The sequence below is a fragment of the Ooceraea biroi genome, chromosome 2 (assembly GCF_003672135.1).
Source record: "Ooceraea biroi isolate clonal line C1 chromosome 2, Obir_v5.4, whole genome shotgun sequence".
Taxonomy (NCBI): Eukaryota; Metazoa; Arthropoda; class Insecta; order Hymenoptera; family Formicidae; genus Ooceraea; species Ooceraea biroi.
Genome location: NC_039507.1, coordinates 8615114 through 8628510, shown reverse-complemented (window position 1 = coordinate 8628510; position 13397 = coordinate 8615114). Strand labels below are relative to the sequence as shown.

Sequence of the window (13397 nt, the reverse complement as noted above, 5' to 3'; positions counted from 1 at the left end):
GCGGTCCAAAATGTTCTTTTCGGTGAGCTCGTGAGGGACCCAAACATCTGCTTTTTTCGACATCCCAAGCCGTTTTAATCGCTGCGCAACCGTTGTATGGGCGATGTCGAAGTGCTCCGCGATCTCCCGCGTCGTCAGGTGTCGGTCTGCTTTGATTGCGGCCACGATTTGGTCGTCGTCAGTGGTGGATGGACGACCGGAGCGAGCAGCATCGGAGACGTTCACATCTCCGGAACGAAAGCGCGCAAACCAACGCTGACAAGTGTCAGCGCTTATGGCCGAGTCCCCGTACACGCCACGTATCTCACGTTGTGCGTTCGTCGCTTTTACTCCTTTGCGGAAGAAAAATAGCAAAATGTGCCGAAAATGCACCTTTTGATCCTCCAATTTCAATGAATAGCGCGTACACACAACACGTCAAAACGCAACAAAGACTCTGGCGAAATGTCAAGCGTTGTCTAACCTGTCACGGAGTATGCGGCAATCCGCGGTTCAGGCGATGCATGCTATCTTTTTCAATGGACAAACGCTATCTATCGAGAAAACCGCAGAACTTAATGAACAACCTAATAAGTTCATTCTTGCGAAAGTAATTAATTAATCCAAAATGAAATAATAACACGCTTGACCTCAGTAAGCATCCTTTTTGTGAGTAGCGCCAAGTCAAATAAACCTTGACTGAATAAAAGAAAGTGGCAAAGCACTAGGTTGAGGCAATGAAAATAATTTAGTTTGCACGTTTATGAATAAATAACGCGTTGCAAATGCGCATCGTGATAGCTATGCTGGCGACTCAGAAACGTCGTGATTTAATTTGAGCTTCGCGCGAACGTATTCCACACCAAGCGTATGCAGACAAAAATCAAGACCTCCACTCTTATCAGCGTGATTTCACGGACTTCCAGCGAGCAATCGTTTTTCGTTAATTTATCCTCGAACGGCGGTCTCGTTTGTCAGTGACCGTAATTCGACTCTCGCCATTCGGCCATTTGAAGATGAAAAATTCACGAGTTGGAGGCCGCAGGATCAATTTCCTTTCCGGCTCTCACGAATTAATCAGTCACAATTATCGTTTCATTGAAGCCGTCAATGAGATTTTTATGTTTTCAAATATCGGGCCGATTTAATAATTGCATTTACCATTTGTGGCGGCTTGACGGTCATTAATTGTTTCGCGCGACGCGTTAGTTTACGGATTCGCTTTGCGAAATACTACATACATCGTGTTTTGCGCTGAAATTCCCTCGGAACTAACAAAAAGGAGAGATCGTTACAAACGGTGGACGAGCAGTTCCGACAGTAACGATTGGTTAACAATTTGGTTTTTCGTAAAACGCGGAAAGCTAAAATTGCAATCTCGAAACGAAACCATCGTCGGAACGTTCCTACAGATATACCAATCAAATTGCTTATAACTTATTTTTCATCTGAACTGCTTAGCTGCCTGAACTTTCATCCGAAAACGAAATCTGGCGCGAAATCTTTGACACCGTTGAAGATAATTATTACATTACTATATCATTTAATAATATAATAATGAAAATAATAAAAAGTAATAATAAGTATTCCTTGCATAGCTGACACAGACACATAAATAATATCTGTTTTTTGCATGTTGCAGCGCTCTCTGAGCCACCGATATTTGCCGAACCTATACCAAACGTCACAGTAGCCCTAGGAAGGGACGTCAGTCTACCGTGCGTCATCGAGAACCTCGGCACTTATAAGGTAACGTAATGCTCTCAAACGTAAGCGTACTCGCGTGGTCAGCGTGGAGAGCCGCGCGATCTAAATTGGACATCTCCGCTCTTAGTTTCGCGCAGACAACCGGTTTTTCTTATACCTGTAATTTTCTTCTTCGTTCTTCTTGGAACATGTTTTCTTAGCGGTTGGACTTGCCGTGCGCGCGCGTTCTCTCTGTTAAACAGAGTTCCCTCAATTATTCATTAACTGGATTACAAAGAGGGTGCTACAGCGTGCGCTGGTCTCATAAAGACGTTCCTTATGAGATTTCGTTTTTTAGTCGCGACGACAAAATGCTAATTTTCTTCATAACATTGCACAGTGTTTCGTCTTAATTCTTTTCTGTCGAGTTCGCGCGAAACTGTATATTTTTCTGCTATTGTGTCTCTCTGTATACATACGGAATGCAGTGTAGTATAATATTTAAATATACTGCTGAGATATCACCGATATGTACTGTTCACTCACAGAAAAGATTTCTGGACTTAATGCTATTACTCTTTAATCTATCATAAAATAAGATCGCTATAGCGACAATCATATTTATTATTGAAAAGAAGCATATTTTAATCTTGAATAGAAAATTCGAAAATCTAGATTAAAGTAATCTTCGTGCTATCTCATTAATTTTCTCAGAAGGATTTAGATAAAAATTTCTAGCAAGTTCAAAATATTCTTGATTTAAGAATATTGTGAGATCCAAAAGACATCTTATTCTATTCTTGTAACTCGTAATAAGAGAATTTGTAGAATCTGCACAAAACGGCCAATATTTATGTGTTGCAATCGAAAATCGGGAAAGTGTTTCTGTTATTTACAATGAATAAGTGCAAAAGATATGGAAATGTCTTATCTCGAATCTTATTTCTCAAGTAAGTATATTGTATATACTTACTTACATTTCCATATCTTTTAATATTTCTTGCATTGTAAATAACAGAAACACTTTCCCGATTTTCGATTGCAACACATAAATATTGGCCGTTTTATCGGAATAAAGGACGCAGAAGCGCCGAGTCGACGAGCGACTGTGAGAAAATGATGCGTCGACATCGACAAAGCCTACTGTAAAGTGGCGCTAATATCAAATTATTCTACATACAAGAATATATAAGCACAAATTTGTACATGTTACTCTTGTCTCAAGACAGTAAGACAATCTTATTTAATTCGAGAGAGAAGAATAGAAATTACTGATTTAAATTAAAAATTGTTTTATTTTCATATTTTTTATACTTGTAATACGATTAAATTAGTCAAGAATATTTTTCGTCTTGTTATCAGAAATTCTTTCTGAGGGTGTTGCTGGATTTGTAGAGATACGTGGAGAAGAATTTATGTGTTCTTTTTTCAACGATTGTGATAAAACTTCATGCTGTAATTTAACAAATCTTTATAAATAATCTGAATACTTTCTGAGAAATTACTATATCAAAGCACTGAAACGTCTGTAAATTTGCTGTTTGAATAATTGAAAGCTGCGAATAATCGGATAGATAACTCATGCAGTAAGGTTGCCCGATATTTGAATATTTCAATATCAGTGGGTATTAATAATGTCTTGGTCTTGGGCGGCGTCTTGGTGTGCGAGTATCGCTCGGTTTTCCGATAATAACATAAGTGAATAAAAAGATAAAACATCTTATTTAACAGAAATCTTAAAGAGAGATTTAATTATTTCGAGATGCTTTTAAGTGAATTCGTTATAGGAAGATTCAAAAATTCTTTTTATACATTTCTTGATTTATCTGACCATTTCAACAGTATTTAGTTTTTAATTTCATAAGTTGCCCTCAGAATTGCTGCTCAGAAGTACAATTTTATAAGATAGATCTCATAACAGAAATTTTACGATACAAAACGATTATGGTATAAAAACGATACAAGAGTTTTATCTTCTTTTACCTTGCATACATAATACATTTGAAGTGCACGAGACTCAAGAAAGAACACGAAGTTTCCCGCAAGAAAAAATACGTTATCACTATCTGGTGTACTATGCAACCTACGGGCTCGTCTCACTGGCATTGAAGACCGCTGTTAGGTGGAACCGTATTGGAAACGCATCAGTTGTCCCGTCAGGGAGTTGGATGTGATGCCACTACCGCGGGCGATCAACGTTACATACGAACAAACATATCGGCAGCCGTAACGAGCGATGTAGTTTTCCGAAGTGGAATGGGTATATGCGTTCCGCAGGAGAGGAGAGGAAAAATCGAAGAAATCCTTGAACTTCATTAAGAGTTGTCGCTCATGTCCGCAACGTATTGTTTCCATTCCGCTAGCCTTTCGACAGATATCCCAAGATTTGTTTATCCTGTTTATTGTTCATGAAATCACAGGGTCTCGCATGGACGATCGTGAGCAACAATTTTATAAAAATTCAATCTCATCGAGGAGCGCAATTTTATTATGGGAAATGCATGTATCTACATGTCGCACTGCAAAGCAATGAATAATCTCGGTCTCGATCGCGATTGATGAGACATGATTGAGCATGGTCATTTTATCATTGTGATCGCGACATGTACGACTATCATTCGTTAAACATCGTATTTGCACGAGCAAGAAGCAGGGAAGTCCAAATCGCGCAGTTTCCCATCTAATTAATTTAGCCAACGCATCTGAAACGTGTTTCATCTCGCTCTCATCTGTTCCCAGCATACATAGGTTGCAATTACTTAAAAGCCGTATTCATACTCGGATAGGCAGCGTGATATACCGTTGGCTGGAAAATTGCATCAAGCACGCGATTAGGTCTCGCACGGATGACCGTGAGCGACAAACGGGACCGATCGTCGACCGATCGAGAGTTGTGATAGCATAATATTCGCTGGTAGATGGCATCCACTCTGCACAAGGTTTCCAACTTTGCTAAATTATTTTCGTTCGCGATCGCATTCATCGAGTTCCGCATGACTTCCGGTTGGCAAAAACGTCTAATCTCTTTCGATCATTAATAATTTTTAAGATAGGTAGGCATCAGCAAGAATGACAGATTATTAAAAATATTAAAATATTTAACAGATTAAACTTTAGACATAATATTATAATTAGACATAAAATTATTATGTTTAATTAATTAAATTAATTAAAATTTAATTAAAATTTAATTAATTATTATACTATATAATAAAATTAATTAAATATTATTGGGCTATAACAAAAATTCGTATCCTTGTTTACTTGTTTTTAATGAAAAAAAGATGACAAGTTCTGGAAAGATGGAATCATGAATATAGCGAATGTTAATAGAACAAGACAACACATATCTAGTTGAATAAATATTTATGCCTTTGACTATATAAGTATGGACTGCCAGCACCCCCATTCACGGTATTGAAAAGTGTATCATCCAACATCTTCGATATTTTTCAAGATTTAAGCCCCGCCCCATTGACCAAATGTCAATATGTCAAATCAATTTCTAATATAAAATAGTAAAAATGTTATTCTTCAAATCGTACAACTCTCAATTTGTTCGTAAAAAACTAAGTAATGTTATACTTTATTTCATTCTAACACAAAATATAAATGTTAAATTTAACTTACCCGTAGAAAGACACAGAACATTTTTCTTCTTCCTTTTTCTGCGGTATTTCGATGATTTACAGTTTTGTACAAAACAATATATCACCAGTTTTGAAATTTTTATTATATTAATTATTTCAAGTGGTTTTAAAGGTACAACTACTATATTTGGCTAAGCGTTCAATTCAATTCAATTCAAAATGACAAAATTTTAGTTCTCAATTGGTCAATGAGGGTGCGACACATCTTGGCTACATCTCTACAATCTGAAGTTAGAAACTGGCAGTCCATACTTATATAGTCAAATTATTGAGTTATATGAGTTTAAATTCGGCGCCTTATGGCATCATATCGATAGCGTTTAGTAGGTCAATTGGTCTAATTAGTAAACATGTCGATACGCACGGACGAGTTCTGGTTTTGACTCGTCTTCCTATTCTCTAGTTCATTCTGATACCGCGTGCAGAGAGCACGTGTCAATCAGTCTGTGCCCCGAAAGTTTTTTTTTTGTGTACTAACCACGTTCTGCTATCACGAGTGAATAAATACACTTTAATAAACAAACTGTTTCATCTGAATGCTCTATTACATAAAATAAATCAACACAAATATTTATGCATATTATGTAGAATTTTAGCGTTTACATTTTAAGTTGTACTTTTATAAGGCGGTTAGGCGTGGGAGACTGCATTGCGATCGCCACGGTTAACCGCGGTTGCACGAATAAATTTACAGTTAGCAGATTCGCGCATCTGCGAGTGAGAAAAAAAGACGTGTCAATCAAGAAGTAATCGGCATTATATACATGAAAGAGCGATTGAATGAGTTTGTGAACCGAATAAAGCCTCTTTTCTTTTATCAAAATGCCTTGTGTTATTCATACAACATAATACTTCCATCTCAAATTTGAAATACTATATATAATAATTTTGTCTTCGAATTTTATTAAAATAACGCTACGAATTTCTGTTATAATCCAATATACAGGGTGTCCCGGGTTTTAACCGACAAACTGCGGGAGCATATTCTACTAGTGGAAATAAGAAAAAATTCTTATATCGAGTTTGCTTAGAAATGATTTATTACAAAGTTATAAACCAATATTGAAAAGAAATATCAGATAAGTAACAACGGATTTTTTCACAAAAATAAAAATTATCTACGCAATGATTTAGTGACGCATTTCAAAATGTTGTCCTTGCACATCGATACAAGCTAGACATCGACGTAGTACAGAATTTGTTACGGTACGACATTCCTGAAAATTTTCTTGCATCTCAGTAACTGAATTAGTAATTCGTTGCTTTAAATCTATCTGGTACTCTCCTGTTAGGAAATCTACGTTGATACTCTCGTACGGCAGCTCGTGCATTTCCGTCACAGAATCCGTACACGAAATGAATATCGGTGTATTCCTCATTTGAAAACACTTTTGGCATTCTGATAGTAATTGCTAGTTGACACGACGATTGAAATCTAACAGCTACTGTTGCGAAAGTAACAATCATACTGAATCGTTTCAACATAGTGAACATGAATACATGTGAATACACGTAACATAAACATCTTCGACCTTCCAAATTCTACACTATGTTCCGTTGTTACTTATCTGATATTTCTTTTCAATATTGGTTTATAACTTTGTAATGAAGCATTTCTAAGCAAACTCGATATAAGAATTTTTTCTTATTTCCACTAGTAGAATATGCTCCCGCAGTTTGTCGGTTAAAACCCGGGACACCCTGTATAATAAATAATAGAATCATTACTTATTATACCTATATACAGGTTGAAATGCATTTCATCGAGATTATCAATAAAGCTTTAATTAATTATTGATTTATTAATTATTTATTCAGAATTTAAATATGGGAAATCCGGATGCGTCAATTTTCAACGTGTTTCGCTTTTCATTATTCGTAAAATATGATGTGCAGTCTTCGATCTAGTCGCATTTATGGGGTCTGGGGACCAAGATGTGCATGAACCACTTCGCGCCGTGCAGAAGATGATTATTAGACGAAAGCATTGGAATCGCTATGTGACTCGGCGAACTTTTCAGATAATGAAGGTAGAAAATCACTAATATATAGTGCACAAGAGCTGCGAAATTGAGATTGCATCAACTTCGGAACTCTCTTACGGCTATTAAGAATGCCATTAAAGTGATACGGCGACGCTCGTGTGTAAGCAAACGGTTTCCGATGGCGCGTCGCTCGGGTGTGCACGCTTACGAGCGATATTAAATAAAAGTGGTAATTCTTCTCCTCCCCCCGTCCCCCCGTATCCCTGACGCGATTCGCCACAAATAGCAGTATCACGCTTGTCGAAAATTTATCGGGATATCGCTCGTGGCGCGCGCACTACTTGCCAGAATAAATTCCCCGCTTTTCTACGCGCGCGCGCGCAGGTCCGCGCGGAGCTCGCCTGAAAGCAACCCGAGAATTTTCCGTCTCTTTAACGACCGCGAAAATGGACCATTGTACAATGCGGATATTCCTTTCTCCGGGCGAGCTGTGCGCGAAATAGTTTCCATTTCGGTTTGGCAGGAATGCACGGCGGTTGCACGGCAACAGCTCGATTTCACGAGATAGTAAACGAGCCCTCTGATCGCCACCCTCTCCCTGCTCGAGTCGTTCGTTGTTGTTTCTACCGAGGCTGTAAAGGTATTTGGCTTGGCGCTTGCTGGTCCCGACCTGAGGATCGCCTCAGCTTTTCAGTCGGTCGTTTTCAGACCATCGAACCTTGGCCGCAATATCGGAGACTATCCCTTGCAACGGTGCTTTCCATGACAGTGGTACGCGAACAAGATGTATCGCGTTAAGCACGAAGCACGTGAACGGTTCTGATGTAATTCTTAACTTATCCACTTATCTATTGAATCGAACAACTCGTTATCTCGCGCGATTTATTTTCGCAAATTAAACAAACAAATAAATAAATCGTATTACGTAGCGTAATTACGCTAGCTTTTACTTCTTACGCGATATTAAATAAAAGCGGTAATTAGTGGTAAGTCTTATCATTGGTGGTGGTTTATCATGCTACATTACGATTCACGTTCCCTTTGCGCACTGTGATTATTATTATCGGAATCGTTTCAGCAATCGTAACTTCAAAGCTACCCGGAAAATATTCACGTGCGATTTATTTGATGCGCTCGAGGCGCGTTCGTTTTTTGAAAACCGAGCGACGCAGAGGAGTAATCCGATTTCGCACAGCTCTGGATCGCCTTGAGAAGAGTTTACACGGCGCCGTGGCCGACAACGGTGTCCCACGTCCCGTGCAATTGCTTTTTTCTTCGGATTCAAAACACGTAGCCCGACTGCGACGAGTCGTCTCGTTAGACTCGACATTTCGAGAGCGCGTAGTTCGGTCGCGCGCGCATTGCTAGCTCCCAGGCCGGGTCCTTTGATCAAAACACCAGAAAATTTCATCTGCAGGGTGCCAAAGTTTCGCCTCCTCTGTCCTCGCTGCTCGCTGTGCTCCGCTCCGCTGGAACGCGAAGAAACCGTACGACTTCGCGGAATTTTCCCGGATTTAATTATGTCGGGAAGACCTTTTCGTACCGAGGGAATTGCCACTTTGACCCTTTTGCGGGATGAATCGTGCAGCGCCGGCCGAAAAATCATCTCGCGGGGATTGCAAAGTGCTGATTCGCGTGCGCCAGTAAAAATGCCTGCGAGGCCACGTCGTCGTGTCTCGGTTTTTAACGTTCCATTATCGCGATGAAGTCCCTGCGAGCCTCATTCCTAAGGCTGCAATTTTCAAATCCGCGAAAGAATTATTTCGGTTAACGAGTAGTTACACTCGTGTCAGATGTTATTACTTTATTTCACATCCACTCTTCAATTACTTAACAGGACAATTATGACCGAGAAAGCAGCAGTGAATTAAAAGCGTGTGTTTGCATTGAGTTTGCAAAACGAGATTTTCAGAGATGGAAATCTGGACCCTCTGAAGAAACTAATTACGAGAAAGAACATACAGACGATTCGCCGTTGCATCGCGTTTAATCACATTAACAACGATTATTTTATTTGTACGTAAAAACAGACAGATACATTTGTCTAATTCCACAGGAAATCGTGCATTATCCCTATAACAACGATAATAGTCAGCGTATCAAATATGGAATAGCGCAAAAGTGAGCTTTAACCGTGCGATTCGTCGGCAGGGACAGAATCAGCTATTGCTGATTATATGAGGGCACCGAGACACAGCAAGAGAAAGAAAGAGAGAGAGCGAACGCGCGAGAGACTGACGCGATGCTGATCTTTTGGGAAATCAAGACTCATTGTCAACCTAATGACTGTTGCGGCGGGCCGCGGGGGAATATTTTCGTAAAGTTGATTAAAACTGGACAGCGGATGGCGCTTTGAATCGCGTATCATCATCGTTCGCCGCGAGCTGCGTAGTCTGGTGTGACTCGTTCTAATTCCATTGTTCTGCTGCCATGCCGGCTATACCCTACCTACGTTACGTTCTCGAACCATTCGCCTTTTTCCGCGCGTCTCCTCCGCGTCCCCATTCGGGAACTCTCTCTCGTCCATCCGGAAATGCTTTCATCTTCCTCTCACTCGCCGCCCTTTCTTTGGTATCCCCGTCCTCTCTCTTGCTTGCTTTCGTCCCGATTACGTTGCCCTTCTCTCTTCCTCTCTCTCTCTCTTACCTCTTGTTCTTTTCCGGTCTCGCTTACCGCGCTGCAACCCCTCTGCACTTTTGAATTTTGCCCCACGGCCATCGTCGCGCACGCAGCCACGCTCAACTACCGTAATAGCACTTGAACGGGGCCAACCTCGTATCGTTTACGATCCTGTGAATTTTCCTGCGGAATTACTTCGGGAAGAAATTCAGAAGCGAGGCGTCGGCGTTAATTAGCGGTTAATTAGCAGTACACCGGCTACGGGACGGGTAATGCTTTATTAAAAGTCGTTATAGTACAGCGGATCGTTTGCACACTGAACAATGAAAACTTCGACGGCTACGGCACAGATCCGCTGGTGAAACTCTTGAGCTAATCTTGGTGAACGCGCAAATAAACTTGGTCATCGTTGTCTGTCGTGTTCTTCAAGTGAATGAAGAATAATGTACGAACTGTGTCACCTTGTTATCTCTTATCCCTAAGCGTGTACGTCTAGGTGACATTTTGTCTAGATTTTCTGAAGTCACTTAACATCCGTTGAATTAACTTTTGTTGAGTTAACTTGAGTGAACTTTCCCATTTCGTTAGACAATGGATAATTTTATAAAGACCAGATCAGCTTTCAATACTTCAGCTTCACGCTGATCTCGATTGTATAATTTCTCCATAAAACATAAGAATAGCAATCAAATTTTTTCCAAACCGTTTTACACAAATTTTTCTAAAAATTATTAAAATACTTCCCGCGGAGTCTGATTATATATCTGGCCGTTATTCCGTGTTATTCCACTTTTTCGGAGCTGCGAATCTCGCAATGAAATATTATAATTATTATTAGTACACGCGCGCGCGAAATGGTACTCGCATGAAACTTCCGGTGTGCTGTTGACTTCGCGTGGTTTCCACGATATATTTCACGTTAATTCCTCGATGGCAAGTTGAGCCATCGAAATTGAACGACGAACAACCGGTTGCGGGTTGCGCCAAACGCCCAACATCTTGCCGTAATGACGTTTCCTACGTGGCCACCGTCAATGGTTACCGGCGATTTAATACCTATGGCTTCACACTCGAAACGTTAGTGCTGTACAATAGCGGATAACAAGTTTCTTTTACGGTGAAAGACGCGGTAACGAGTGTTAAAGTCATTGTCAAAGCATTTTCACGTGTCATGTAGCGTAATACTATACCTATACAGGGTGTCCCGGGTTTTAACCGACAAACTGCGGGAGCATATTCTACTAGTGGAAATAAGAAAAAATTCTTATATCGAGTTTGCTTAGAAATGCTTTATTACAAAGTTATAAACCAATATTGAAAAGAAATATCAGATAAGTGACAACGGATTGTTTCACAAAAATAAAAATTATCTACGCAATGATTTAGTGACGCATTTCAAAATGTTGTCCTTGCACATCGATACAAGCTAGACATCGACGTAGTACAGAATTTGTTACGGTACGACATTCCTGAAAAGTTTGTTGCATCTCAGTAACTGAATTAGTAATTCGTTGCTTTAAATCTTCAAGCGAGATTACTTCTGTACTGTAAACTTTATTTTTTAAAGTTCCCCATAAATAAAAATCAAGAGGCGTTAAATCGGGCGATCTTGGAGGCCAGAAAACCGGTCCTCCTCGACCAATCCACCTATGAGCATAATGTTCATCTAACCAGTTTCTAACTTGTCTAGCATAGTGCGATGGACAACCGTCTAACCGTATCCAGCTGTTTTGGCGAAACTGCAGTGGCACATTTTCCATCAAAATTGGTAAATCGTTTGATAGGAATCTTCGAAAAGATTCTCCGTTCAATCGGTCAGGTAAAAAGAACGGACCAATAAGCCGGTCATGAAGCATACCCATCCAAACATTACATCGAAATTCGTGTTGAAAGTTTCTTTGTCCGGTAGTATGTGGATTATTATGAGCCCATACATGGCTATTATGAGAATTGAATATGCCTCGTCTTGTAAAGGTCGCTTCATCTGTCCATAATATCATTGATGAGAAAAGATTGTCCCTTTCTACTGCATTCACATACCAGTTACAAAATTCGACTCGTTTCTGATAATCGATTGGAAGTAATTCTTGTACAGGTGTGTAATGATATGCGAATCTGTCATCAGCACGCAATGTTCTCGAAATAGTGTTTCGTGATATCTGCAGTTGAGCTGAAGCACGTCGAACACTTTGTGTAGGAGTATTATCAAAAAGATTTAAGATTCTTTCCGAGCGTCGTCGGTGTCTTAGAGCTGAACGAACATCATCATATTCATTCATAGGTCGAAATGAACCCAAATCACGTAATAGCAAATGGGTATTACTAAACACAGAACTATCTGGTACTCTCCTGTTAGGAAATCTACGTTGATACTCTCGTACGGCAGCTCGTGCATTTCCGTCACAGAATCCGTACACGAAATGAATATCGGTGTATTCCTCATTTGAAAACACTTTTGGCATTCTGATAGTAATTGCTAGTTGACACGACGATTGAAATCTAACAGCTACTGTTGCGAAAGTAACAATCATACTGAATCGTTTCAACATAGTGAACATGAATACATGTGAATACACGTAACATAAACATCTTCGACCTTCCAAATTCTACACTATGTTCCGTTGTTACTTATCTGATATTTCTTTTCAATATTGGTTTATAACTTTGTAATAAAGCATTTCTAAGCAAACTCGATATAAGAATTTTTTCTTATTTCCACTAGTAGAATATGCTCCCGCAGTTTGTCGGTTAAAACCCGGGACACCCTGTATATGATAACACTCAAAACTTTTCGTAGTGAAACCATTATACATATAAATCACTATCACGGAAAAAATTTCACTTACTTCATTGTTATAAAAAGATTACTGTTTAATGTTTATTCGGCTATTTGAATATTTTAGAGAATTGCGACAGTAGATATTTTTTATCACGAATCGTTTAAATTATCGTTTAAATTACGTGATGACACACCTCCCTTGCCAGATACGCTTAAGAAATCCAGTCTCTTTCAACGTTTCATGAAATATTAACACATAACTTACTGAACGTAAATGGACACTTCGTTTACTCTAACGAAATTACCGCAACTGCGACGCAATGTGAAAGGCTGTTCATCGCGATGCCACTTTCGATTGGACACTGAACTACATAGAAGGCTAAAGCTGACACGAACATATATACATGTACTTTTACTCTACTTATCAACGTTTCTATCGTTATGCAAATATTATTCGCGTTTGTATTGGCAATATAGAATATAGAATATAGAATATATGCAATTTCTTGTTAAATGATTCACGTGTGTACATACATACTGAAAAAAGTTCTTTTTACATTTGTAAACTGCGAATACATAATGTAGTACTTGTGCAATACTTTTGAAAGCGTAAAATATTAATGTAGTACGTTGGCTTAATACATTATAAGTAATTTAAAAACTTTAATTTTTCAAGTTTAAGTACATCATGAAATACGA

The 13397-nt window shown here is 39.2% G+C and overlaps 1 protein-coding gene across 9 annotated transcripts in view; it reads left to right on the top strand.

Moving 5' to 3' along the window:
* LOC105276811 (lachesin) overlaps positions 1–13397 on the top strand; it is a 278627-nt gene that overhangs the window by 158448 nt on the left and 106782 nt on the right. For all 9 annotated transcript variants that reach the window (XM_020030837.2, XM_011334738.3, XM_011334737.3 and 6 more), the window contains one exon: positions 1622–1728. In XM_020030837.2, coding sequence (XP_019886396.1) covers positions 1622–1728 — 107 coding nt within the window. The remainder of the gene's footprint in view (positions 1–1621; positions 1729–13397) is intronic.